The 26,324-nt window shown below is 45.8% G+C and overlaps 1 protein-coding gene and 1 pseudogene across 3 annotated transcripts in view; one reads left to right on the top strand and one right to left on the bottom strand.

The window, feature by feature from the left end:
* Positions 1-26,260, bottom strand: part of LOC105476914 (tubulin delta 1) — a 32,641-nt gene extending 6,381 nt beyond the window's left edge. The window contains exons 1-7 of one of the 3 annotated variants that reach the window (XM_071082836.1): positions 25,996-26,256; positions 23,811-24,021; positions 21,515-21,662; positions 16,267-16,483; positions 13,492-13,723; positions 9,830-9,994; positions 1,997-2,137 (exon numbers count right to left, since the gene is read on the bottom strand). In XM_071082836.1, the coding sequence (XP_070938937.1) occupies positions 1,997-2,137; positions 9,830-9,994; positions 13,492-13,723; positions 16,267-16,483; positions 21,515-21,662; positions 23,811-23,982 (1,075 nt within the window). In that variant the 5' untranslated portion in view covers positions 23,983-24,021; positions 25,996-26,256. Of the gene's footprint in view, positions 1-1,996; positions 2,138-9,829; positions 9,995-13,491; positions 13,724-16,266; positions 16,484-21,514; positions 21,663-23,810; positions 24,022-25,995 lie in introns of all 3 variants that reach the window. The other 2 variants (XM_071082837.1, XM_071082838.1) reach the window with 2 other exon arrangements.
* LOC105476845 (NADH dehydrogenase [ubiquinone] 1 beta subcomplex subunit 8, mitochondrial pseudogene) lies at positions 20,418-21,518 on the top strand (annotated as a pseudogene).
* Positions 26,261-26,324: the final 64 nt, after the last annotated feature.

Below are 26,324 nucleotides of genomic sequence, written 5' to 3'. Positions count from 1 at the left end.
TTTTTCTGTTTGATAATGGGTCTCTGTCACCCGGGCTGGAGTGCAGTGGCACCACCGTCATTGGTCACTGCAGCCTCAAACTCCTGGGTTCAAGTGATCCTCCTGCCTCAGTCTCCCTAGTAGTTGGGACTACAGGTGTGCACCACTATACTTGGCTAAAGTTTAAAATTCTTTGTAGAGATGGGGTCTTGCTATGTTGTCCAGGCTGGTTTCAAACTCCTAGCCTCAAGCGATCCTCCTGACTTAGCCTGCCAAAGTGCTGGGATTACACATACGTGCCACTATGCTAGGCCTTGGTTTTCTTTGTATCACAACAAGAAGTAGCAAACATGATACTTGCTGAAGTCATGATAAAATGAACCCAGAAAATCGCCATAGAAAAACAAGGCTGCCGGGCGCGGTGGCTCACGCCTGTAATCCCAGCACTTTGGGAGGCCGAGGCGGGCGGATCACAAGGTCAGGAGATCGAGACCACGGTGAAACCCCGTCTCTACTAAAAATACAAAAAATTAGCCGGGCGCGGTTGTGGGCGCCTGTAGTCCCAGCTACTCGGGAGGCTGAGGCAGGAGAATGGCGTGAACCTGGGAGGCGGAGCTTGCAGTGAGCCGAGATCGCGCCACTGCACTCCAGCCTGGGCGACAGAGCGAGACTCCATCTCAGAAAAAAAAAAAAAAAGAAAAACAAGGCTAATAAGAATAACGCCCTTTTAGCCAGGCACAGTGGCTCACACCTGTAATCCCAGCACTATGGGAGGCCGAGGCGGATGGATCACTTGAGGTCTGGAGTTTGAGACCAGCCTGGTCAATATGGTCAAACCCCATCTGTACTAAAAATACAAAAATCAATCAGGCGTGGTGGCGCACGCCTGTAATCCCAGCTACTTGGGAGGCTGAGGCAGAGGTTGCAGTGAGCTGAGATTGCACTACGGCACTCCAGCCTGGGTGACAGAATGAGACTCTGTCTCACACACACACAAAAAGAATAATGCTCTTTCAACTTCCTGAAAAATTTGTAACAAAATGCTTGTCACAGATACAACTGGTTGTCCAGCAATTCCTGCTCCTTAGCAATTCCTGTTCACCCCTTCTTCCTTAGTATCAATTCCCCTAAACTTTAACTGAAATTGCAGTGAGGTGTGGCCCAGAACTCAGTCCCAGTCAATGGGACAGAAATTCAAGTGTGATATGGGACTTTCAGAAAAGGAGGCATGCCTGGCCAGGCACAGTGGCTCAAGCCTATAATCCCAACACTTTGGGAGGCCGAGGTGGGCGGATCACCTGAGGTCAGGAGTTTGAGACCAGTCAGGCCAACATGGAGAAACCCCGTCTCTAGTAAAAATACAAAAATTAGCCAGGCGTGGTGGCGCACACTTGTAATCTCAGCTACTCAGGAGGCTGAGGCAGCAGAACTGCTTGAACTTGGGAGGTGGAGGTTGCAGGGAGCCGAGATCACACCACTGCACTCCAGCCTGGGCAACAGAGTGAGCCCCGTCTCAAAAAACAAAAAACAAAAAACAAAAAAACAAAACAGGAAAGGAGGCAGGTCCTTCTCTGCTCATTTCTATAAGGAGGCAGCCAGATGGGAAAGTAAGGGTGACAGGGCAGCCAGATGTTCAGAATACAATTCTTTTTTTTTAAATAGAGACAGGGTCTTGCTCTGTTGCTTAGGCTGGAGGGCAGTGCCACAATGATGGCTCACTGGAGCCTTGACCTCCTAGGTTCAAGCTATCCTTCTGCCTCAGCCTCCCAAGTAACTGGGACTATATGCATGTGCTACCACACCCGGCTAAAGGAGTTATACTTTTATCTTGTTTAAACCACTTCTATATTGGTGTCTAGTCACATACTAACTGATACCATGGTCAAATTTTGCCACTAAAACACATAGTTATTACTTTCCTTTCTCCAAGAATACAGGGACTTTTAAAAAACCATTTGTACCATATAGCATGTACATGTGCAAAATGTAAATCTTAATTTTCACCTGAATTTCTTACCCACATCTGCACTTTGCACATCTTTCCCACGAAGAATGACCAAGTTAGCAATGTAAGTGTTAAAATGCAGGTCCTTGTTGAGAGACATTTTACCAAGAGAAGGAAGTCCTGATGAAGGAGGCCGCACATGCCAATCAATACCTACCAAAAGAAAAAAAAAAAAGCAAGAGATTTTATTTTATTTACTTAGTTTTCTGAGATGGAGTCTCACTCTGTTGCCTAGGCTGAAGTGAAGTGGCGTGATCTTGGCTCACTGCAACCTCCATCTCCCGGGTTCAAGCGATTCTCCTGCCTCAGTCTCCCCCAGTAGCTGGGTAGACAGGATTAAAGGTGTGTGCCATCACACCCAGCTAATTTTTTTTGCATTTTTAGTAGAGACGGGGTTTCACCATGTTGGCCAGGCTGGTCTCGAACTCCTGACTTCAAATGATCTGCCTGCCTCAGCCTCCCAAAGTGCTGGGATTACAGGCGTGAGCCACTGCACCCAGCCCAAAAGCAAGAGATTTTATAAATGGCTCTGAACAAGAGAAGGAAAATGGTCTTGTGGAATGTGTATATTAGTTTTTTTTGGACAGGGTCTCGTTATGCCACCCAGGCTGGAGTGCAGTGGCTATTCACATGTGTGATCATAGCTTACTGCAGCCTCAAACTCCGGGGCTCCAATGATCCTCCCGCCTTGTCCTCCCATGTATCTAGGACTATAGGCATTATTTTTCCTGTCTAAAAGGGAGGGTCTATCAATTCTCCTATGCCTATTCCACTAGAGTTTGTTGGGGCAAAAAATTGTACTCAAAGGGCTATCTTTGAGTACAAGATATCTTAGGATGGGTGTGATGGCTCATGCCTGTAATCCTAGCACTTTGGTACGCTATGGTGGGAGGATCTCTTGAGCCCAGGAGTTCAAGACCAGCCTGGACAAAATAGTGGTCTCCTCTTCTAAAAAAAAATACAAAAATTAGTCTGGCATCTGTGGCATGCACCTATAGTTCCAGCTACCAGAGAAACTGAGTGGGGAGAATTGCCTAAGCCCAGGAGGTCAAGGCTACAGAGAGCTGTGATCATGCCACTGCACTCCAGCCTGGGTGACAGTGCGAGAAGTCTCACTTGAGGAGTATGAATCCATGCTGCTTTTGGAGGATAAGATTTTGGACCAATGTGCTAATGGTATGTAACTATTGGGGGCCTTGGGAGGGGAAGAATGTACTGTGCATGTGGGAGGACATGACTTAGGGACAGCGCAGAGAACAGCAGTCAGCCTCTAACATGACCCCAATCATCTTCGCTTCCTGGTATTCAAGCCCTGGGGGAGTATGCTCTCACACTGCAGAGGGTTGACCTTAACCAAAAGGATGTTGCAGAAATAACTTCCAAAGCTAGGTCACGAAAGGCATTAACTTCAAGGCCAGGCATGGTGGCTCACGCCTGTAATCTTAGCACTTTGGGAGGCTGAGGCAGGCGGATCACTTGAGGTGAGGAGTTCAAGGCTGCACTGAGCCAAGATCATGCCACTGCACTCCACCCTGCGCGACAGAGCAAGACTCCGTCTCAAAAAGAAAAAAAGGCGGGGAGTCATTAACTTCTGCCTTGCTCCTTCCTGGATCACACATTCTCCCTAAAGGTAGAATACGTAGAAACAGATAGTGATGGTGATAGAAATGGGGTAAATCTTTTTTTTTTTTTTTTTTTTTTTTTTTGAGACGGAGTCTTGCTCTGTCACCCAGGCTGGAGTGCAGTGGCCGGACCTCAGCTCACTGCAAGCTCCGCCTCCCGGGTTTTACGCCATTCTCCTGCCTCAGCCTCCCGAGTAGCTGGGACTACAGGCGCCCGCCACCTCGCCCGGCTAGTTTTTTGTATTTTTTAGTAGAGACGGGGTTTCACCGTGTTAGCCGGGATCGTCTCTCGATCTCCTGACCTCGTGATCCACCCGTCTCGGCCTCCCAAAGTGCTGGGATTACAGGCTTGAGCCACCGCGCCCGGCCAAAATGGGGTAAATCTTTACATAGAGGCCAGGCGCGGAGGCTCATGCCTGTAATCCCAGCACTTTGAGAGGCTGAGGTGAAAGGATCACTTGAAACCAGGGGTTCAAGACTAGCCTGGGCAACATAGTGAGACCCCCAACTCTCCAAAAATAAAAGAAATAACGAAATTAGGCTGGGTGTGGTGGCTCATGCCTGTAATCCCAGCTCTCTGGAAGGCCGAGGTGGGCAGATCACGAGGTCAAGAGATCGAGACCATCCTGGCCAACATGGTGAAACCTTGTCTTTACTAAAAATACAAAAATTAGCTGGGCGAGGTGGTACATGCCTGTAGTCCCAGCTATTCAGGAGGCTGAGGCAGGGGAATCGTTTGAACTCGGGAGGCGGAGGTTGCAGTGAGCCAAGATTGTGCCACTGCACTCCAGCCTGGCGATAGAGTGAGACTCCATTTCAAAAAAATAAATAAATAACAAAATTAGTCACTTATGGTGGTACACACCTGTAGTCCTAGCTACAGGAAGCTGCACCGGGGGATCACTTGAGCCCAGGAGTTTGAGGCCGCACTGAGCTATGATTGCACCACTACACTCCAGCCTAGGTGAGAGTGAAACCTGTCTCAAAAACAAAACGCACAAAATCTTCCCACAGAGCAGAGAATATATGAAGAGTTATAAAACTAGATCCTTCAACCAGGCTTATGCCATATATATATTTATTCATATACTATTCATACACGTGTATGAAAACATTTATATGTTCAAACTATACAACTGTGAAAAAATGTTGACACCCAGCCGGGCGCGGTGGCTCATGCCTATAATCCCAGCACTTTGGGAGGCCAAGGCGGGCGAATCACGAGGTCAGTTTAAGACCAGCCTGGCCAATATGGTGAAACCCCGTCTCTACTAAAAAAATACAAAAATTAGACGGGCATGGTGGTGCTTACCTGTAGTCCCAACTATTTAGGATGCTGAGGCAAAAGAATCGCTTCAACCGGGAGGCAGAGGTTGTAGTGAGCCGAGAGCCACTGCACTCCAGCCTGGGTGACAAAGCGAGACTCCATCCCCTCCTCCAAAAAAAAAAAAAAAAAAAGAAAAAGAAAAAATGTTGACACCCTAAAGTTCCACATGGGAACTCAGCAAACTGTGGTTTATTGACCTAAGAGAGCTCAGAGCAGCACGTCTCACACGACTCTAAGGAACATTGTGTTCCTTACCGTATTAACAGGTATAGCTAGAAAAACAGGTACTGTGGCCAAAAAATTCAGGAAGCACTATTTTTACATGTAAACTTTTTGCTTACCTCCAAACCTCTGGCACTATAATCTAAAATCCGTAAGATATTACAAATAAATGTTGAGAAAATCTACTCTCATAGTATAAAAACCTAACTTATTTTAATCTGTGGTATAATGTATGCTATTAACACCTAGTAGTGATTTTCAGTTACACATGACAGACTGAACATGTCAGTTTCCTGCCACTCTCTCCTCAGATCCTGCTTAATCAATAAAAGGATAACCATAAACAAGAAAAAAAGGGAACAGGAGAGAATGTAACAGCAACAAAATTTTGGAAGCTGGAGAGCAAATGAACTACTGGTTACTGACTGCACAACAAGAAAAAGCTAAAAAGTTTGCCCACAGTTGAGGTCCTGGAAGTAGACCAGACACTTTTCACAGTGGAAAAAAGGCTGGGCACGGTGGCTTACGTCTGTAATCCCAGCACTTTGGGAATTTGAGGCAGGCGGATCGCTTGAGGTCAGGAGTTTGAGACCAGCCTGGCTGACATGATAAAACCCCATCTCTACTAAAAATACAAAAATTAGCTAGGTGTGGCGGTACACATTGGTACACTGGTAGTCCCAGCTACTTGGAAGGCTAAGGTGGGAGGATCACCTGAACCCGGGAGGTGGAGGTTGCAGTGAGCCAAGATGAGGCCACTGCACTCCAGCCTGGGTGACAGAGTGCAACTCCATCTAAAAAAAAAAAAAAAGAAAGAAAGAAAAAAGAAAATCAAAGTGGGAAAAAAAAACAGGAGGATTAACTAAAAATCTGTTTGAGAGGCAGCTCTAAGAGCCCCTTCCCCACTCCCTGTGGCAGGGGGAGTGTGCTCTTCTACCCTAGAAGGAGGTTTCTGCTGTGAAAAGGTTAAACTTGGGAGGCTCTGGCCTCAGTGACACCAGGCACAGCCCTGTAGAGAACCTTTGGAAAACCAGGTCACAAAGTAGAAGCTTTCGCAGGAAAGCTTAACAGTCCATGTCTTCCCCGTCCAGCTCTGAAGAGGCTGGCAGCCAGGCTTATCATGCGTTCGGGAAAGAGATGGAGGAGGAAGCAACTGATCAAGAGATAAGATACGCTGAATATGGTATTTGGAAGCCCAACAATAAAATGGCCAGGCAGATCGCCTTACTGTGAAACCCACACAAGTCTGCAACATCCATAAGGGTCCATTCAGTGCTCAGAGCAACTAACTCAGCAAATAATCACTGAGTGTTTACTGTTCCAGGCTCCAAAGATGCAACGGTAAACCAAGTAGATAATAAAGCTTACCTTCTATTGAGATAAACCAAAGACCCATGTCAAGTACGTTCAGAATGCTGGGGACAAAGAGAAAATCCTAAAGCTTCAAGAGATAACAAAATAGGATTGAGAATCAGAACAATATGAGACTTCCTAACAGCAACGCTGCAAGTGAGAAGATGATAGAGCAATGCCTTTGAAATACTCAATGAAAAGAAAATGATTCCCAACCTAGAATCCTATCCCTGGCCAAACTATCATTCAAATGCAATGGCAGAACAGAATAATAATATTTATTTATTTTTATTTTTATTTTTTTGAGACGGGGTCTCACTCTGTCGCCAAGGCTGGAGCGCAATGGTGCGATCTTGGCTCACTGCAACCTCGCTCCACCTCCCAGGTTCAAGGGATTCTCCTGCCTTAGCCTCCTGAGTAGCTGGGACTACAGGCGCCCGCCACCACGCCCGGCTAATTTTTTTTTGTATTTTTAGTAGAGACGGGGTTTCACTGTGTTAGCCAGGATGGTCTCGATCTCCTGACTTCATGATCCACCTGCCTTGGCCTCCCAAAGTGCTGGGATTACAGATGTGAGCCACCGCGCCCAGCCAGAATGATATTTGTAGCCTCAAACACTTTACTTTCCTTGTACTCTTTCTTAGGGAGCTCCTGAAAGGTATGGTCCATCAATATGAGGGAATAAATCAAGAAAGCAGATTTGAAACCTAGGAGGTACAGATATAAATCAGGATGAGGCAAGCAGAGATGCCAGGGCTGGCTGCTTATCAAGCCTGGACAGCAGTAAGTCCAGAATGGAATGGGAAGATAAAGGCCTTCCAGAAGGATGTCTCTAAGCAGATAATGGAAGTAATCAATTACCTGATGGGTTTAAAAATATTGAGAAAGAGTTCTTTTTTTTTGTTTTTGAGACAGGGTTTTGCTCTGTTGCCCAGGCTGGAGTGCAGTGGCATGATCACGGCTCATTTTAAACTCAAACCCCTTGGTTGAAGGGATTCTCCTGCCCCACCCTCCCAAGTAGCTAGGACGGTGCATACCACTATGCCCAGCTAATTTTTTTTTTTTTTTTTTCTGAGACAGAGTCTCGCTCTGTTGCCCAGGCTGGAGAGCAGGGGCGCTATCTCGGCTCACTGCAACCTCTGCCTCCCGGGTACAAGCCATTCTCCTGCCTCAGCCTCCTGGGTAGCTGGGATTACAGGTGTGTGCTATCACACCTGGCTGATTTTTTGTATTTTTAGTAGAGATGGGGTTTCTACTACATCCATGTTAGCCAGGATGGTCTTGATCTCTTGACCTCATCAGCCTCAGCCTCCCAAAGTGCTGGGATAACAAACGTGAGCCACCATGATGGGCCAGCTAATATTTTTAAATTATTTTTTTAGAGATGGGGTCTTGCTTTGTTGCTCAAGCTGGTTTTGAACTCCTGGCCTCAAGCGATCCTCCTGCCTCAGCTTCCCAAAGTGCTGAGCTTACAGGCGTGAACCACCACATCTGAGAAGGGATTCATTTTTTACAGAAAAGTTTGAGGATAAATTGGTGATAGGTACAGGGAATATCAACCAAATAAATATAATGATTAACAACACCAGGAGGGAAAAATAAATTGTACACACACAAAAATATAATCTATGTACACAGTATAAGGCTGTACTATGAATTAATATTTACACAGCAAAAGTAATACAAACATTGAAAACTGATCTAACTCCCAAGTATGTTAGGAGGAAGGATGAAGGTAAATATGAGTGTGTGTATGTGTGAGTGTGCACATACGTGTCAGAGTATATATATATATATATGAATGTGGGAGTGTGTGTGTGTGTGTGTGTGTGTGTGTGTGTAGAGGGGTGTAAGATGATTCAATTCTCAATTTTCTTTTTTTTTTTTGAGATGCAATTTCACTCTTATCACCCAGGCTGGAATGCAGTGGCACTATCTCAGCTCACTGCAACCTCTGCCTCCCAGGTTCAAGCAATTCTCCTGCCTCAACTTCCTAAGTAGCTGGGATTACGGGTGCCTGCCACTATGCCTGGCTAATATTTTTTGTATTTTTAATAGAGAAGGGGTTTCACCATGTTGGCCAGGCTGGTCTTGAACTCCTGACCTCAGGTGATCCACCCACCTTGGCCTCCCAAAGTGCTGGGATTACAGGCATTAGCTACCATGCCCAGCCCAATTCTCAATTTTCATACTAGGAATGCAAGAGATAACAACATAAGTAAAACATTTCTAACTATGGAGGAAAATTCTAGATGAAATAGCTAAAGACGTTGAAAGTAGTTTCATCTGTGTAATGGGGAGGTGTAGGATTGCTGTTTTCCTTGTCATAAAATCATACCAGACATTACTTAACTTTTTTCTTTTTCTTTTTTTTTTTTTTGAGAAAGGGTCTCACTGTCACCCAGGCTGAAGTGCAGTGGTGTGATCACAGCTCACTGCAGCCTTGACCTCCCGGGCTCAGGTGATTCTCCCACCTCAGTCTCCCAAGTTGCTGGGAATACAGGCCCATGTCACCATGTCCAGATAACTTTTTATATTTCTTGTAGAGGAGTTTTGCCATGTTTCCCAGGCTGGTCTCGAACTCCTGGGCTCAAGCGCTTCTCCTGCCTTGGCCTCCCAAAGTGCTAGGATTACAGGTATGAGCCACCATACCTGGCCCATTACTTGACCTTTTAAAAAACTGAGATGTAATTGGCCGGGCGCGGTGGCTCACGCCTGTAATCCCAGCACTCCAGGAGGCTGAGATGGGCGGATCACGAGGTCAGGAGATAGAGACCATCCTGGCTAAGATGGTGAAACCCCGTCTCTACTAAAAATATAAAAAATTAGCTGGGTGCAGTGGTGGACGCCTGTAGTCCCAGCTACTCGGGAGGCTGAGGCAGGGGAATGGCGTGAACCCGGGAGGTGGAGGTTGCAGTGAGCCAAGATGGCGCCACTGCACTACAGCCTGGGTGACAGAGCGAGACTCAGTCTCAAAAAAAAAAAAAAAAAAGGTAAGATATACTTTAAATACAGTGCAATGTATGGATTTAAGTATATATTTAAGTGAGTTTTGGCTACTTGATTTTTTAAACTATGTTCATTACTTTGATTAAAAAAAAAAAATCTGGCACTCATTTGAAATGTCTTTTGGTAATGAAACTGTGAAGTGATTAAGAAACCCTCCTAGGATGCCCTGGTGAGTTTCTGCCGGAGTCTCCCTAGCCGGAAGAAAGGTCCATTATCTCAACTACTCCAAGCCAGTATACAGTCTCAATATAGAGACTCCAGGACGGACACTTTTTCCAGTTTGTGGGCTGCATATTTTGGACTACTCTTTACCTTCTTCCATCTTTGCATTAGAAATGAGCATCTGTCTCAAATGCTTGAGCAGGCCAGCCCAAGTAAATGTGCTGTATGCCAATGAATTCTCAGACATGTGAGGCACGTTACGAATACTCAGCATCTTGAATTCAGGATGGGGAACTAAATGCTCCATTAAGTCTCCTGTAAAGAAAAAAAAATATCTGAACTAATTTTTTTTTATTCCACATTGTTGCCAATGGTCTACATAAAACCATGATTTGAAGGTTTTCTGGGCCAAATGTTTTTTTCTCTTCTTAGACCAGAATTATTTAATCTTTAATATGAATACAATTTCAGAGACAATGTCTATTACACACCACCTCTTCACTTCATTTTAGCACCGACTTGAGCATGAGCGAGAAAATACACTTTGCCAAAAAGCAAACTACAATTTAGAAGCTGAATAACTGTAAATGTGAATGAAATATTTAGGTAAACTCCAGGAAAACAAAGTAAACATGAGAATTGATACGCTTTTCCTGTCATTCTATGTTCACTAAATATTGTTCTATTCTTTCTTTTTTTTGAGACGGAGTCTTATTCTGTCGCCAGGCTGGAGTGCAGTGGCGTGATCTCAGCTCACTGCAACCTCCGCCTCCTGGGTTCACGCCATTCTCCTGCCTCAGACTCCTGAGTAGCTGGGACTACAGGCACCCGCCACCACGCCCAGCTAATTTTTTGTACTTTAGTAGAGATGGGGTTTCACCATGGTGGCCAGAATGGTCTCGATCCCCTGATCTCGTGATCCACTTGCCTCGGCCTCCCAAAGTGCCGGGATTATAGATGTGAGCCACTGCACCCACCCCACTAAATATTCTTTTAGGAATATTACTAGATTTTTTTTTTTTTTTTTTTTTTTTTTTTTTAGTAGAGACAGGGTTTCACCATGTTGGCTGGGCTGTTCTTGAACTCCTGACCTCAGGTGATCCACCCGCCTCAGCCTCCCAAAGTGCGGGATTACAGACGTGAGCCACCGCGCCTGGCTCAAGATTTTTACATATTGTATCTGGTTAGGTGATAATCAAAACCTGTTAATATGAAAGTTAATATGAGCCAGGTGTGGTGGCTCACGCCTGTAATCCCAGCACTTTTGGAGGCTGAGGTGGGCAGATCATGAGGTCAGGAGTTTAAGGGCAGCCTGGTCGACATGGTGAAACACCGTTTCTACTAAAAATATGAAAATTAGCCAGGCATGGTGGCGGGCACCTGTAATCCCAGCTACTCGGGAGGCTGAAGCAGGAGAATCGCTTGAACCTGGGAGGCGAAGGCTGCAGTGCATCGCGCTCCAGGCTGGGGGACAAAGCGAGACTCTATCTCAAAAAAAACCAAAAGTTAACATGAAACTCTATTTGGAAAGAAGACGAGATTAGATATTCCTTAAGACAGGAATGTGCCTATCTTTAGAAACTTGTATTTACGATGAAATAGAATTAAGGAGAAAGGCTAATTTCCTTTACATTCACAGCTGTCTCATATATTTATAGAAAATACCTTGAGGATAGGGAAAAATATATTACCATAATATGAAACAAACTTTATACCATTGAGTACAAACTCATAATATACATCCTAAAGAAAGAACAAATTTTGACACAAACATCTATAAGATGCTACGCAGGTGGGCTTGTGCGAATGGAATGTCCTCTAAATGTAGAATTCTTTTCTGTAAAATACCTACAGTTGAATTCTACTGCATAGCACAAGTAAATATACAGTAGTCAGAAAATAATTCCTGAGCACTATGGCATGAATTCTTTTTTTTTCTTTTTAGACAGTGTTTTGTTCTGTTGTCCAGACTGGAGTGCAGTGGCACAATCAAAGCTCTGCAACCTCGAACTCCTGGGCTTAAGTGACAGCCCCATCTCAGCTTCCCTAGTAGCTGAGGTTACAGGTGCGCACCACAATGCCTGTTTTTTTTTTTGTTGGGGGAACGGAGTTTCGCTCTTATTGCTCAGGCTGGAGTGCAGTGGCGTGATCTTGGCTCACTGCAACCTCCCCCTCCCAGGTTCAAGCAATTCTCCTGCCTCAGCCTCCCAAGTAGCTGGGATTACAGGCATGTGCCACTACACTCAGCTAACTTTTTATTTTTGACTCCCAACCTCAGGTGATCTGCCCGTCTTGGCCTCCCAAAGTTTTGGGATTACAGGCATGAGCCACCATACCCGGCCACTTTTTAAATTCTTAGTAGAGATAAGGTCTTGCTACACTGCCCAGGCTGGCTTCGAACTCCTGGCCTCAAGTGATCTTCCCACCCTGGCCTCCTAAAGCACTGGGATTACAGAAGTGAGCCATGGTGCCCAGCCAATGCATGAATTATTAATCGTTGCAATCTGCTCTCCCTTCCAGCTTTCTTGTTCAGCTACTCTTACCTTAACCATTGTGTGTGTGTGTGTGTTTTTTTTTTTTTTTTAAACAGAGTCTTGCTCTGTCGCCCAGGCTGGAGTACAGTGGTGCAATCTCAGCTGACTGCAACCTCTGCCTCCCGGGTTCAAGAGATTCTCCTGCCTCAGTCTTCTGAGTAGCTGGCATTATAGGCGCCCGCCACCACACCTGGCTAATTTTTGTATGTTTTGTAGAGCCAGGGTTTCAACATATTGGCCAGGCTGGTCTCAAACTTCTGACCTCAGGTGATCCACCCACCTCAGCCTCCCAACGTGCTGGGATACAGGCGTGAGCCACCCCGCCTGGCCACCTTAACCATTCTTAAACCTCCTTGAGACCTTAATCCATGGAGTGCCTGCCTTTCAATCAGTCTTCCTCTTTCTGGCAAAATCCCAGTCTTGGGCCAACCCCACTCCTCACCTTCTGTCAGAGCACAACTATGGAAAGTCACGCCACATGGCAGACTCAGACCTCTTTGAATTCCCAATCTCCACACACTATGGTGACGCCCACATTGACAACTCTGGATGAGACGGGAAACCTCAGGAAGGTTCTGAAAAGGGGAGCAACAGGATCTGACTTATGCTTTTAAAAACTGCAAAGCCAGAGTTCAGTCTGGCTGCCGTACTTAGGAAAAGGCTAGGGCTGGGTGCAGTGGCTCACGCCTGTAATCCTAGCACTTTGGGAGGCCGAGACGGGCGGATTATTTGAGATCAGGAATTCGAGACCAGCCTGGCCAATATGGTGAAACTCTGTCTCTACTAAAACTACAAAAATCAGTTGGGCATGGTAGCATGTGCCTGCAGTGTAGTCCCAGTTACTCAGGAGGCTAAGATAGGAAAATTGCTTGAACCCAGGAGGCGGAGGTTGCAGCGAGTCAAGATTGCACCACTGCACTCCAGCCTGGGCAACACAGCGAGACTCTGTCTCAAAAAAAAAAAAAGAAAAATCACTGACTTGTACACTTTAAATGGGTGAATTGCATGCTAGGTGAGTTATATCTCAATGTGGTTTCTATTAAGAAAAGAAAGAGAGAGAAAGAATCCTGAAGAAGAGCAGTGGATACCCATTGCCCTTTAGCAACTTCTCAGTTTTTCAATAAGACAGTTCAGAGGACTAAGCAGATGTGAAGAAAGGGTTTTGAGATAAGCAAGACTTAAGTGTATCTTCAGGTAGAGGAAGAGACAGAAAGAATAAACTTTGAAGCTTTCAGAACATAAGGCTTTCCTATAATTAACATATAAAGGGACAAATACCTAGTGGATTTCGTCTGTAGTGAAATGAGCTTTCTGCAGAATAAGTAGGCTGGAACACACTTCCCAGCTGATGTGCGAGGACTTGATTGATATCACTAAAGGAGATCTGCTTGATATTCATCAGTTTTGCACAGATCTTATGGACGGCATCATTCTCATGAACAAGGAGGGCGTCTGAAGATCGGTACAAGTGAGAAAGTGTCAAAATGGAGTTGTAGTTTTGAACAATAACCTGGAGAGGAAAAGGTCAGAAAAAAGAAAGGTAGGAGAGAATAATGGTTAAGATTACAGCTTCTCAAGGCATCCTGGCTGGGTTCAAATCCGGGCTCTGTCACTTTCTAGCTGTATGATCTTGGACAAGTTTTTTAATCTCTCTATGCTCGGTTTCCCTTTTTTTTTTGAGACAGAGACTCGCTCTGTCACCCAGGCTGGAGTACAGTGGCACCATCTCTGCTCACTGCAACCTCGGCCTCCCGGTTCGAGATTCTTGTGTCTTAGCCCCCTGAGCAGCTGGAATTACAGGCTTGTGCCACCATGCCCAGCTAATTTTTGTGTTTTTAGTAGAGACAATGTTTCACCATGTTGGCCAGGCTGGTCTCAAACTCCTGGCCTCAAATGATCTACCTGCCTTGTCCTCCTAAAGTGCTGGGATTATAGGCATGAGCCACTGTGCCCAGCCAGTTTCCTCATTTGTAATGGTTTCCTAGAATTGTAAGGATTAATGACACAATGCAAGTTAAACACTTAGAACAAGGCCTTGTATGGGCACAACAAAAATTGGCCATTATTTTCATACTTATTTCCTACTTCATTTCTTGTAGTGACTTGTGTCGCCTGATTTGTTTCTTCAACTAGGTTGATCAACAGGAAATGGGCTTATATAGAAATTTTCAAGCCAGGCGCAGTGGCTCACACCTGTAATCCCAGCACTTTGGGAGGCTGAGGTGGGTGGATCACCTGACGTCGAGAGTTCGAGACCAGCCTGACCAACATTGAAAACCCTCGTCTCTACTAAAAAGACAAAATTAGCCGGGTGTGGTGGCGGGCACCTGTAATCCCAGCTACTCGGGAGGCTGATGCAGGAGAATCACTTGAACCGGGGAGGCGGAGGTTGCGGTGAGCCGAGATCGCGCTACTGCACTCCAGCCTGGGCAACAAGAGCAAAACTCCGTTTCAAAAAAAAAAGACATTTTCTCCCAATGTGAAGAAATAAAAATTACTTGAAGGTGGCAATGGCACCATGAATCCCAACATGAGGTCAAGGTGTCTGCTTTATATACTGGAATAAGAGAGACATTCTCAGGAATCAGTTCCTGAGAGAAGCAGCACAATCACCTTCTCTGACTTTTTATTTGAGACAAAGTCTTGCTCTGTTGCCCAGGCTGGAGTGCAGTGACATGATTTTGGCTCAATGCAACCTCCGCTTCACAGGTTCAAGCGATTCTCCTGCCTCAGCCTCTTGAGTAGCTGGGACAATAGGCAGGAGTCAAAATGCCTGGCTAAGTTTTGTATTTGTAGTAGAGACGGGGTTTCGCCATGTTGGCCAGGCTGGTCTCGAACTCCTGGCCTCAAATGATCTGCCCACCTTAGCCTCCCAAAGTGCTGGGATTACAGACATGAGCTCCTCGGCCTGGCCATTCTCTGGAAAAAAAAAATTTTTTTTTTTTTTTTTTTGAGACAGAGTCTCGCTCTGTCGCCCAGGCTGGAGTGCAGTGGGGCTCGGCTCACTGCAAGCTCCACCTCCCGGGTTCACACCATTCTCCTGCCTCAGCCTCCCAAGTAGCTGGGACTACAGGCGCCTGCACCACGCCCGGCTAATTTTTTGTATTTTTAGTAGAGACGGGGTTTCACCATGTTAGCCAAGATGGTCTCGATCTCCTGACCTCATGATCCTCCCACCTCGGCCTCCCAAAGTGCTGGGGTTACAGGCGTGAGCCACCGTGCCCGGCCGAAAAAATTTTTTTTAAGAAGTCTTGCTCTTGTCACTCAGGCTGGAGTGTAGTGGCGTGATCTTGGCTCACTGGAACCTCTGCCTCCCGGGTTCAAGAGATTCTCCTGCCTCAGCCTCCGAGTACCTGGGACTACAGGTATGTGCCACCACAGCCAGCTAATTATTGTACTTCTAGTAGAGATGGTGTTTCTCCATGCTGGCCAGAGTGATTTCAAACTCCTGACCTCAGGTGATCCACCCACCTTGGCCTCCCAAAGTGCTGGGATTACAGGTGTGAACCACTGTATCCAGCCATTATCTAAAAAAAATTTTTTTTTGAGATGGAGTCTCATTCTGTTGTCAGGCTGGAGTGCAATAGCATGATCTCGGCTCACTATAGCCTCTGCCTCCCAGGTTCAAGCGAATCTCCTGTCTCAACCTCCAAAGTAGCTGAGACTACAGGCCTGTGCCACCATGGCCAGCTAAGTTTTGTATTTTTAGTAGAAACAGGGTTTCACCATGTTGGCCAGGATGGTCTCAATCTCTTGACTTCCTGATCTGCCCGCCTTGGCCTCCCAAAGTGCTGGGATTACAGGCGTGAGCCACTACGCCCGGCCTCTCTGAAATTTTTAAAAACAAGGATACTTCATCTGTTTGGAAAAGTTTAAGCGAAGATACATATATACCACATATAATATGGTACTCATGAAAGTACCATATTATATAACCATTCTGGAAGCCGTAACTTAACATTTCCAATGAAAGGGTGAGAGCAATCTTTTACCCACATTTATTTCTATTGCAAAGAACATAAAACATAAGCTTTTCAATTAACATGTACATACCTCACCAGTTCCATAAGGCCAAATAATCTGATTCATTTTCAATGAGTTTGAGTACTGATCTTGTAAATTCTGTGTAACAAAAGCTCCTATTCCTGATCCTGTGCCCCCAGCCATACTCATTATGATGAAAAAACCACTGAAAGAGTCACATTTCTCCACTTCCTTCCGGATTAGGTCCATTATAGATTCTTCATGCCTGGGTCCATGAACAGAGTAACTATGCAATGGCAAAAGAAACAAACACAAACACTTTTCAATTTAACCACAGATATGTAATGCAGAGAGACAGATACAGAATAGACAGGTTTTTTTCAAAACTATGGAAGTGAAGAACTATCATGAAAGGTACAGGTATCCTGATTGACAAAATTTTAAATACATAAGTTGAATATATTTAACCCACTTATGCCTAGTGTTCCATTATTGGAACGCTAAGCATGTGGGAGTTATTTATAACCTATTGCTCAAGGCCATTACTAAGGTATGATTTTTCACTCATGCAAAAATTTAAAAAATTGCAACCTCTGGCATAAATGGGTTAACAGGTGAACAGCACTGCTAGCAGAGGGAATTTACAGAGTATAGAAAGTTCTCTTTATTTTTGAGGTTTTAATCAGATACTTTAATATTTGGGGTTTTCATAGTTGTACTTATTTTGGGGGTACATGTGATATTTGGGTATGTGTACACACGTGTAATGATCAAATAAGGGTAAATGGGATATCTATCACCTCAAACATTTATCTTTTCTATGTGTTGGGAACATTACAATTCTTCTCTTTTAGCTATTTTTTTTTTTCTGAGACAGAGTTTCACTCTTGTCACTGGGGCTGGAGTATAATGGCACGATCTTGGCTCACTCCCACTCCTGGGTTCAAGAGATTCTCCTGTCTCAGCCTCCCGAATAGCTGGGATTACAGGTGCCCGAACCACACCAAAAGAAAAATAATAATTTTTGTATTTTTAGTAGAGACGGGGTTTCACCATGTTGGCCAGGCTGGTCTCAAACTCCTGAACTCAGGTGATCAGCCTGCCTCAACCTCCCAAAGTGCTAAGATTACAAGTGTGAGCCACTGCGCCTGGCTACTTTTACTATTTTGATATATACAATAAATTATCAACTATAATTTCCTTACTGTATTATTGAATACTAGAGTGTATTGCTTCTATCTAACTGTATTTTTGTACCCATTAGCAACTTTTTAAAAAAAAAAAAAACAAGGCCGGGCGCGGTGGCTCAAGCCTGTAATCCCAGCACTTTGGGAGGCCGAGATGGGTGGATCACGAGGTCAGGAGATCGAGACCAGCCTGGCTAACACAGTGAAACCCCGTCTCTACTAAAAAATACAAAAAACTAGCCAGGCGAGGTGGCGGGCGCCTGTAATCCCAGTTACTTGGGAGGCTGAGGCAGGAGAATGGCGTGAACCCGGGAGGCGGAGCTTGCAGTGAGCTGAGATCCGGCCACTGCACTCCAGCCCGGGCGACAGAGCGAGACTCCGTCTCAAAAAAAAACAAAAAAAACAAAAAAAACAAAAAAAAACAAAAAAAAAACAGGGTCTTACTATGCTGCCCAGGCTGGTTGTGAACTCCTGGCCTTAAGCAATTCTCCTGCCTCAGTCTCCCAAAGTGCTGGAATTACAGGCATGAACCACTGTGCCCAGTGAGCAACTTCTTTTAATCTTCCTCCAAAAGTTCTCTTTTGTAGGCTAAGGGTATTCCTTTTCTCCTTTTTTATTTTGTTTTTGTGTTTTTTGAGATGGAGTCTCACTCTGTCGCCCAGGCTGGGGTGCAGTGGCACCATTTCAGCTCACTGCAACCTCTGCCTCCCAGGTTCAAGTGATCCTCCCACCTCAGTCTCCTGACTAGCTGGGATTACAGGCGAGCGCCACCACACCCGGCTAATTTTTGTATTTTTAGTACAGAGAGGCTTTCACCATGTTTGCCAGGCTGGTTTCAAACTCCTGACCTGAAGTGATCTGCCTGCCTCAGCCTCCCAAAATGTTGGGATTACAGGTATCAGCCATGGCGCCTGGCACCCCTCACCCCATCTCTTTTCTCCTTTTTGAGTTAGGGTCTTTTTCCATCACCCAGCCTGGAGTGAAATGTGAAGTGCAGTGACACAATCACAGCTTACTGCAGCCTTGCCTTGACCTCTCAGGCTCAAAAAATTCTCCCATCTCAGCCTCCTAAGTAACTAGAACTACAAGCGCATGCAACCATCCCTGGCTAATTTTTTTTACTGAGATGCAGTCTTGCCCTGTTGGCCAGGCTGGAGTGCTGTGGCATGATCTCTGCTCACTGAAACCTCTGCCACTTGGGTTCAAGTGATTCTCCTGCCTTAGTTTCCCAATTAGCTGGGACCACAGACGCAGTTCAGCACGCCCAGCTAATTTTTATATTTTTAGTAGAGACAGTTTCACCATGTTGGCCAGGCTGGTCTCAAACGTCTGACCTCAAATGATCCGCCCGCCTCAGGCTCCCAAACTGCTGGGGTCACAGGCAAAAGCCACCATACCCAGCCACCCGGCTAATTTCTTTTTTTTTTTTGAGGCAGATTCTCACTCTGTTGCCCAAGCTGGAGTGCCGTGGCATGATCTCGGCTCACTGCAACCTCTGCCTCCCGGGTTCAAGTGATTCTTCTGCCTTAGCCTCCCAAGGAGCTAAGACCATAGGCACAGGCCACCACACCCATCTAATTTTTTAATTTAAACTTTTTTTTTTTATTTTTTGAGATGGAGTTTTGTTCTTGTTGCCCAGGCTGGAGTGCAATGCCATGACCTGGGCTCACCACAACCTCCACCTCCTGGGTTCAAGTGATTCTCCTGCCTCAGCCTCCTGAGTAGCTAGGATGGCGTCTACCACCACGCCCAGCTAATTTTTTCTATTTTTCAGTAGAGACAGGGTTTTACTGTGTTGCCAGGCTGGTCTCAAACTCCTTTCCTCAGATGATCTGCCCACCTCGGCCTCGCAAAGTGCTGGGATGACAGGCGTGAGCCATTGCGACAGGCCTAATTTTGGTATCTTTAGTAGAGATAGGGTTTCATCATGTTGGCCAGGCTGGTCTCAAACTCCTGACCTCAAGTGATCCACCACCTTGGCCTCCCAAAGTGTTGGGATTACAGGCGTGCACCACTGTGCCTAGCCTCACCTGGCTAATGTCTTTTCAAAATTTTTTCGTAGTGACAGGGCCTCTCTCTGTTGCCTAGGCTAGACTTGAACTCCTGGGCTCAAGTGATCCTCCTGCCTTGGCCTCCCAAATTGCTGGGATTACAGGGGTGAGTAGTCGCCATTCCTTTACCTGGGGCTTTCAATAATACCAGGTAGTTCTACAAGTTTGTGATACAGTATAATATTTAATATTCCTAACAACAGTCCTGAAGCAGTGGTTCTTAAACTGTGCTGCACATGGCCGGGCGCAGTGGCTCATGCCTGTAATCCTAGCACTTTGGGAGGTGGAAGCGGGTGGATCACTTGAGGTTAGGAGTTTGACAGCAGCCTGGCCAAGACAGTGAAATACAGTATATACTAAAAGTACAAAAATTAGCCGGGCATGGTGGCGTGTGCCTGTAGTACCAGCTATTCGGGAGGCTGAGGCAGGAGAACCACTTGAACCCGGGAGGCAGAGACTGCAGTAAGCTGAGATCGCACCACTGCACTCCAGCCTGGGCGACAGAGTGAGACTCTTGTTTTTTAAAAAAAAAAAAAAAAAAACAAAAACTTGCTGCACATTAAAGTCACGTAGGGACCTTTAAAAAATCCCAACAGCAGGCAGGGCTGGTGGTGCACACCTGTCATCTCAGCACTCTGGGAGGCGGGGGCAGGTGGATCATCAGAGGCCAGGAGTTCCAGACCAGCCTGGGTAACATGGTGAATCCTCGCCTCTACTAAAAAAATACAAAAATTAGCTGGGCATAGTGGTACATGCCTGTAGTCCCAGCTACTCGGGAGGCTGAGGCAGGAGAATGGCGTGAACCTGGCAGGCGGAGCTTGGAGTGAGCCGAGATCGCGCCACCGCACTCCAGCCTGGGCGACTGAGCAAGACTCCGTCTCAAAAAAAAAAAAAAAAACAACACACCAAAAACCCAACATCAGGCCTTTACCCCATATCAGTTAAATCAGTATCTCGGTAGAAGGGAAACGTGAAGGTGAAGATGGCAGTGGCCAGGGCCGGGTTCCTGGGAATCCAGTGGCCACAAAGGGCATCCCAGAACGTGGTGCCACTGGGCGCATGGACAGCCTCCCGCATGACCAATGACATGCTCCCAGTGTCCTATCCTAGGACCCCAGAAGGACGGGCCGCCACCCCCAAGAAGTATAATATGTGTGTGGGAGACTATGAGCCTTATCCGGATGATGGCATGCGGTATGGCGACTACCCAAAGCTCCCTGACTGCTCACAGCATGAGAGGAATCCATGGTATAGCTGGGACCAGCCGGACCTGAGGTTGAACTGGGGTGAACCAACGCACTGCCACCTAGACATGTATACCAGGAATCATGTGGATATGTCCCCCACACCTGTTTCTTGGAATGTCACGTGTATGCAGCTGTTCAGCTTCATGGCTTTCATGACATTCATGTTCTGGGTGGGGGACATGTACCCTGTCTACCAGCCTGTGGGACCAAAGCAGTATGCTTGCAATAATCTGTACCTGGAACGAGGCAGTGATCCCTCTAAAGAACCTGAGTCGGTGGTTCACTATGAGATCTGAGGAGGCTTTGTGGGCTTTTGTGTCCTCTAACTAGGACTCCCTCATTCCTAGAAATTTAACCTGAATGGAATCCCTAATAAAACTCAGTGCTGTGGTTAAAAAAAAAAAAAAAAATCAGAATCTCTCGAAGTGAGCCGTAGGCACCACGACTTTTCCAAAGAACCTCAGGAAATTCTAATATGCAGCATAGTTTGGGAACTACTGTCTTGTAGTATTTTCTATCATTGAGATATCTGCCAGATACGGATATTATATCTGGTAAGTTGTTATATCTTGGTAAGTTAGTTTGCAGCATGACAGTGAGGAAGATGGAAAATCCTGCTGAAAGAGATCCTTGAGTTCAACATTACCTGTACCTTAAGCACAGACACAGGCATGGAATGAGAGTTTCTTCTGGGTAAAATCAAATTCTAAATCTAAAACAGCAATTTCAAGATTATGTGCTTGGTATATCAACTGTACAGTTCTAACTTCGCTATCTATTAATCGACTGCGTAGCTGTCACTAAATTGAAAATCACAAGGAATTATTCTTACCCATATGCCCAGTTGTTTCCAGAACCTTGTTTTTGACAGAAGCATGCATGCTGACCATATTTCCATCGGCCAGACTGGGCAGCCTTTGACAGTGTTTGATTGATAACTTTGGGTTCCATGTCAACAAGAACAGCCCGGGCAATTGGAACTAGAGGGGGAAAACAAAAACAAAAACATCAAAAGAAAAAAATATTTCTTATGTCTTATTTGAGTAACTCAGAGCATAAGTGTCCAAATACCAAAAAAAAAAAAAAAAAAAAAAAAAATTCCAGGGGTTGGAGATAGAAAGATCTGCCATACTGCTTAGAAATCCCAGTGGGCAGCAGCAGGCATATGCAGATGTCCACCAAGCCCAGCATTTGCTAAGCAGGCTGAATCAGTGCAGGCCTAAAAGAATACCTGGATCAGATAAGCCAGGCATGGTGGCACGTGACTATAATCCCAGCTACTTGGGAGGTTGAGGCAGGAGAATCGTTTGAAACTGGGAGATGGAGGTTGCACTGAGCCAAGGTTGCACCACTGAACTCCAGCATGGGCAACAGAGTGAGACTCTGTTTCAAAAAAAGAAAAAAATAAGAGTACCTGGGTCAAGACTACAAACATATGCTGAATGCTTATGATGTGCCACAGACTGTGCTGGGAATACGGAGATGAAGACATCAAACTAGCCTTAGAAAGGGCAGGTGAGAGGCTGGGCGTGGTGGCTCATGCCTGTAATCCCAGTATTTTGGGAGGCTGAGGGAGGTGGATCATTTGAGGCCAGGAATTAGAGACCAGTCTGGCCATCACAGTGAAATCCTGACTCTACTAAAAATACAAAATTGGCCAGGTGCGGTGGCACATGCCTGTAATCCCAGCACTTTTGGAGGCTGAGGCGGGCGGATCACCTGAGGTCAGGAGTTCAAGACCAGATTGGCCAACATGGTGAAACCCTGTCTCTACTAAAAATACAAAAAATTAGTTGGGTGTGGTGGCGCATGCCTGTAGTCCCAGCTACTCAGGAGGCTGAGGCAGGAGAATTGCTTCAGCCTGGTAGTCAGAGGTTGCAGTGAGTCGAGATCATACCACTGCACTCCAGTCTGGGTGACAGAGCTAGACTCTGTCTTAAAAAAAAAAATAAAAGAAAGAAAGAAAGAAAAAAGAAAGAGAGCCTGTAATCCGAGCACTTTGGGAGGCCAAGGCAGGCGGATCACTTGAGATCAGGCGTTCGAGACCAGCCTGGCCAACGTGGCAAAACCCTGTCTCTACTAAAAATATAAAAATTAGCCAGACATGGTGGTGGGCACCTGTAATTCCAGCTACTTGGGAGGCTGTGGCAGGGGAATTGCTTGAACACGGGAGACGGAGGTTACAGTGAACCAAGATCACGCCACTGCACTCCAGCCTGGGTGACAGAGCGAGACTCTCTCAAAAAAAAAAAAAAAGAGAGAGAGAAAAGAAAGAGCCAGGCATGGTGGCATGCACCTGTAGTCCCAGCTACTCAGGAGACTGAGACCTGTGAATAGTCACTGTACTCCAACCTGGGTAACATAGTGTAGCAAGAACCTGTCTCTACAAGAAAAAGAAAAAAAGAAAAGAAAAACAGTAGTTGGATCTGGTGATTCGGAGGTCACTGGAAACCTTTTTTAGAGCAGCTTCAATGGTGCTATGAGGCAGAAGCAGGATCATAGGTGATTAAGCAGGGTCCTCTTTTGAGAATCTTAGAAGAAAGGCAAAGAGATAACAAGGGAGACGAAAGCTATAGTCAAGAGATGAGTTTTGTTTGGTTGGTTTTAAATTGGTGAGATCTGAGCATGTGGAAGGGAAAATGCCACTGGAAAAGCAAAGATTATTAACATAGAAATGAAAAGCAAGGCCGGGCGCGGTGGCTCAAGCCTGTAATCCCAGCACTTTGGGAGGCCGAGACGGGTGGATCACGAGGTCAGGAGATCGAGACCATCCTGGCTAACACGGTGAAACCCCGTCTCTACTAAAAAATACAAAAAACTAGCCGGGCGAGGTGGCGGGCACCTGTAGTCCCAGCTACTCGGGAGGCTGAGGCAGGAGAATGGTCTAAACCCGGGAGGCGGAGCTTGCAGTGAGCTGAGATCCAGCCACTGCACCCCAGCCTGGGCAACAGAGCAAGACTCTGTCTCAAAAAAAAAAAAAAAAAAAAAAAAAAAAGAAATGAAAAGCAAAAACAAAGTCATTCCCTAGTGAGATGGGAAGGAATGGGGTTTGAAAACCATGTGGAAGGCCTGGCTTTGAAGGGGTTGGTTCTATCAGAGTAAAGGAGAGGACTGTGGGCCACACCTACCTCCATTCTCCTCCTCACTGAAGAATCTCTCTTTGCAAGATGCTTGATATGCCTCATTCTCTCTCTTACAGCAGAGTCCCTGGGAACTGTGTGAGTCACTAAGCAAAGCATCAAAAACTTCAAAACCAATCTGATTGCCACACTGACCAAGTTGCACTGTTACAATTGACATGCTGAGCCACAAACTAGGTGTATTACCTCTAAAAACAACCTGTAATCGAAAAAAATAGGCTTTGAGAACTACTACATTACTAATAAGAACAAATAAAATGCCATATGTGTTAATTATATATCAATAAAAAGTCTTTTTTTTTCCCCCTGAGATGGAGTCTTGCTTTGTCGCCCAGGCTAGAGTGCAGTGGCACACTCTCGGTTCACTGCAACCTCCGCCTCCCAGGTTCAAGCGATTCTCCTGCCTCAGCCTCCTGAGTAGCTGAGATTACAGGCACGTGTTCCCATGCCTGGCTAATTTTTGTATTCTTAATAGAGACGGGGTTTCACCATGTTGGCCAGGTTGGTCTTTAACTCTTGACCTCGTGATCTGCCCACCGCGGCCTCCCAAAGTGCTGGGATTACAGGCGTGAGCCACCACACCCGGCCCAAAAAGTCATTTTAAAATGCCACATACATATATAATGTTGGAGATGGAACAGCTGCATTGTCTAAGGAGCCAGTCATTCAAGGAAGTTATCTTACTCTCTATATGGTTTTGGGATTTGTGATTTACTGTACATGAATCCATTCATACACAGCTCAATAGTTTCCAAAATCTGATTTATACTCACTTTTTTCCTAAACATACATTTAAAACAAAACATTCTCCTCAGTTGAGGTGTGATCAAAGAAAAAAAGAGGCTGGGTGCCGTGGCTCACACCTGCAATGCCAGCATTTTGGGAGGCTGAGTTGGGAGGATCACGTTAGCCTGGCTGTTCTAGACCTGGTCAACATGGCAAAACCCTGTTTGTACAAAAAATACAAACATTAGCTGGGCGTGGGGGTGTGCGCCTGCAGTCCAAGCTACTCAGGAGGCTGAGGTGGGAGGATCACCTGAGCCTGGGAGGTCAAGGCTGCAGTGAGCCAAGATGTTGCCACTGCACTCCAGCCTGGGTGACAGAGTGACATCCTCCTGTCTCAAACAAACAAAAAAAAAAGATTAGGCCGGGCGCGGTGGCTCAAGCCTGTAATCCCAGCACTTTGGGAGGCCGAGACGGGCGGATCACGAGGTCAGGAGATCGAGACCATCCTGGCTAACACGGTGAAACCCCGTCTCTACTAAAAAATACAAAAAACTAGCCGGGCGAGGTGGCGGGCGCCTGTAGTCCCAACTACTCGGGAGGCTGAGGCAGGAGAATGGCGTGAACCCGGGAGGCGGAGCTTGCAGTGAGCTGAGATCAGGCCACTGCACTCCAGCCTGGGCGGCAGAGCGAGACTCCGTCTCAAAAAAAAGAAAAAAAAAAAAAAAAAAAAAGATTAAAAAATAAAAATAAAAACAAGACAAATGTCGATTGAAGAAATTAGTAGTACCACCCTTCACACCACAAGAACATGTAGAATGCAAAAGTGAGCTCAATATTGCACATTCAATTAACATTAATTTTCTCTCTTCTAAATATGACTTAGGCTTTCTCCACTAGTCTAGCCTGGTAACTTTAGTAAAACCTGTAAGAAAGATTTTGTGTTTAGCTCAGGTAGGACAGCAAGAAAGATGGAGCTTGGAGAAAGAAAACTATATGAAATATTAACCGGGCGCAATGGCTCATGCCCGTAATCTCAGTACTTTGGGAGGCCGAGGCGGGAGGATCACTTGAGCCCAGGGATTCCAGATCAGCCTGGGCAACATAGCGAGACCCTGTCTCCTTTTAAAAAAGAAAGAAAGCAAAAGAAATATTAGAGCAGGTCCTCATTATTTTTACCTAGGAAAATTGATAATTTTTGATAAAGACTTCACATCAGGTCTATGCAACACTGGAAATGAGCCGTGGGTTGTGAAGACAGATTCTGTGCTTAAAATGTCAAACGGCAAAGTAGGTATTTTATTATCCTCATTTTACAGATAAGGAAACTGAGGCTCTGAAAGGTTACTGACTTTTCCAAGGCCACGCCACAGAACTAGTAAACAGCAAAGCCAAAAGGTCTCCCGTTCCCCACGGGCCCCAGGAGTTCCCCACACGTAACACGACTCACCGCCAGATGCGGACAAGCACTTCTGTCCCGTTCAAACTTCGGACCAACCTACTCACCATGCGCATGCTCACTTTCAACACGAAACACCTGAGAACGAATGCGCATGTTCCATAAACGGGGAGTTTTTGTTGTGTATATATTTTTTCCTATTCAGAAAGATTAATTACGCATGTTCAATTTCAATTTACGAACTTCAGATATGGTACGCATGCTCAATGTCCACCGAAAGCTTTAGCTGACAATGCGCGTGCTCTAGTCTCCAAGCGCGGCTTCGGCTGGTGTTTTGCGCATGTTTCTGCCAGCACCTGGATCCTGGCGATAGTTCTGCG

Source organism: Macaca nemestrina, chromosome 17 (genome assembly GCF_043159975.1).
Source record: "Macaca nemestrina isolate mMacNem1 chromosome 17, mMacNem.hap1, whole genome shotgun sequence".
Taxonomy (NCBI): domain Eukaryota; kingdom Metazoa; phylum Chordata; class Mammalia; order Primates; family Cercopithecidae; genus Macaca; species Macaca nemestrina.
Note: the sequence above shows the minus strand (reverse complement) of the source record. Positions and strands in the feature narration are given on the sequence as shown.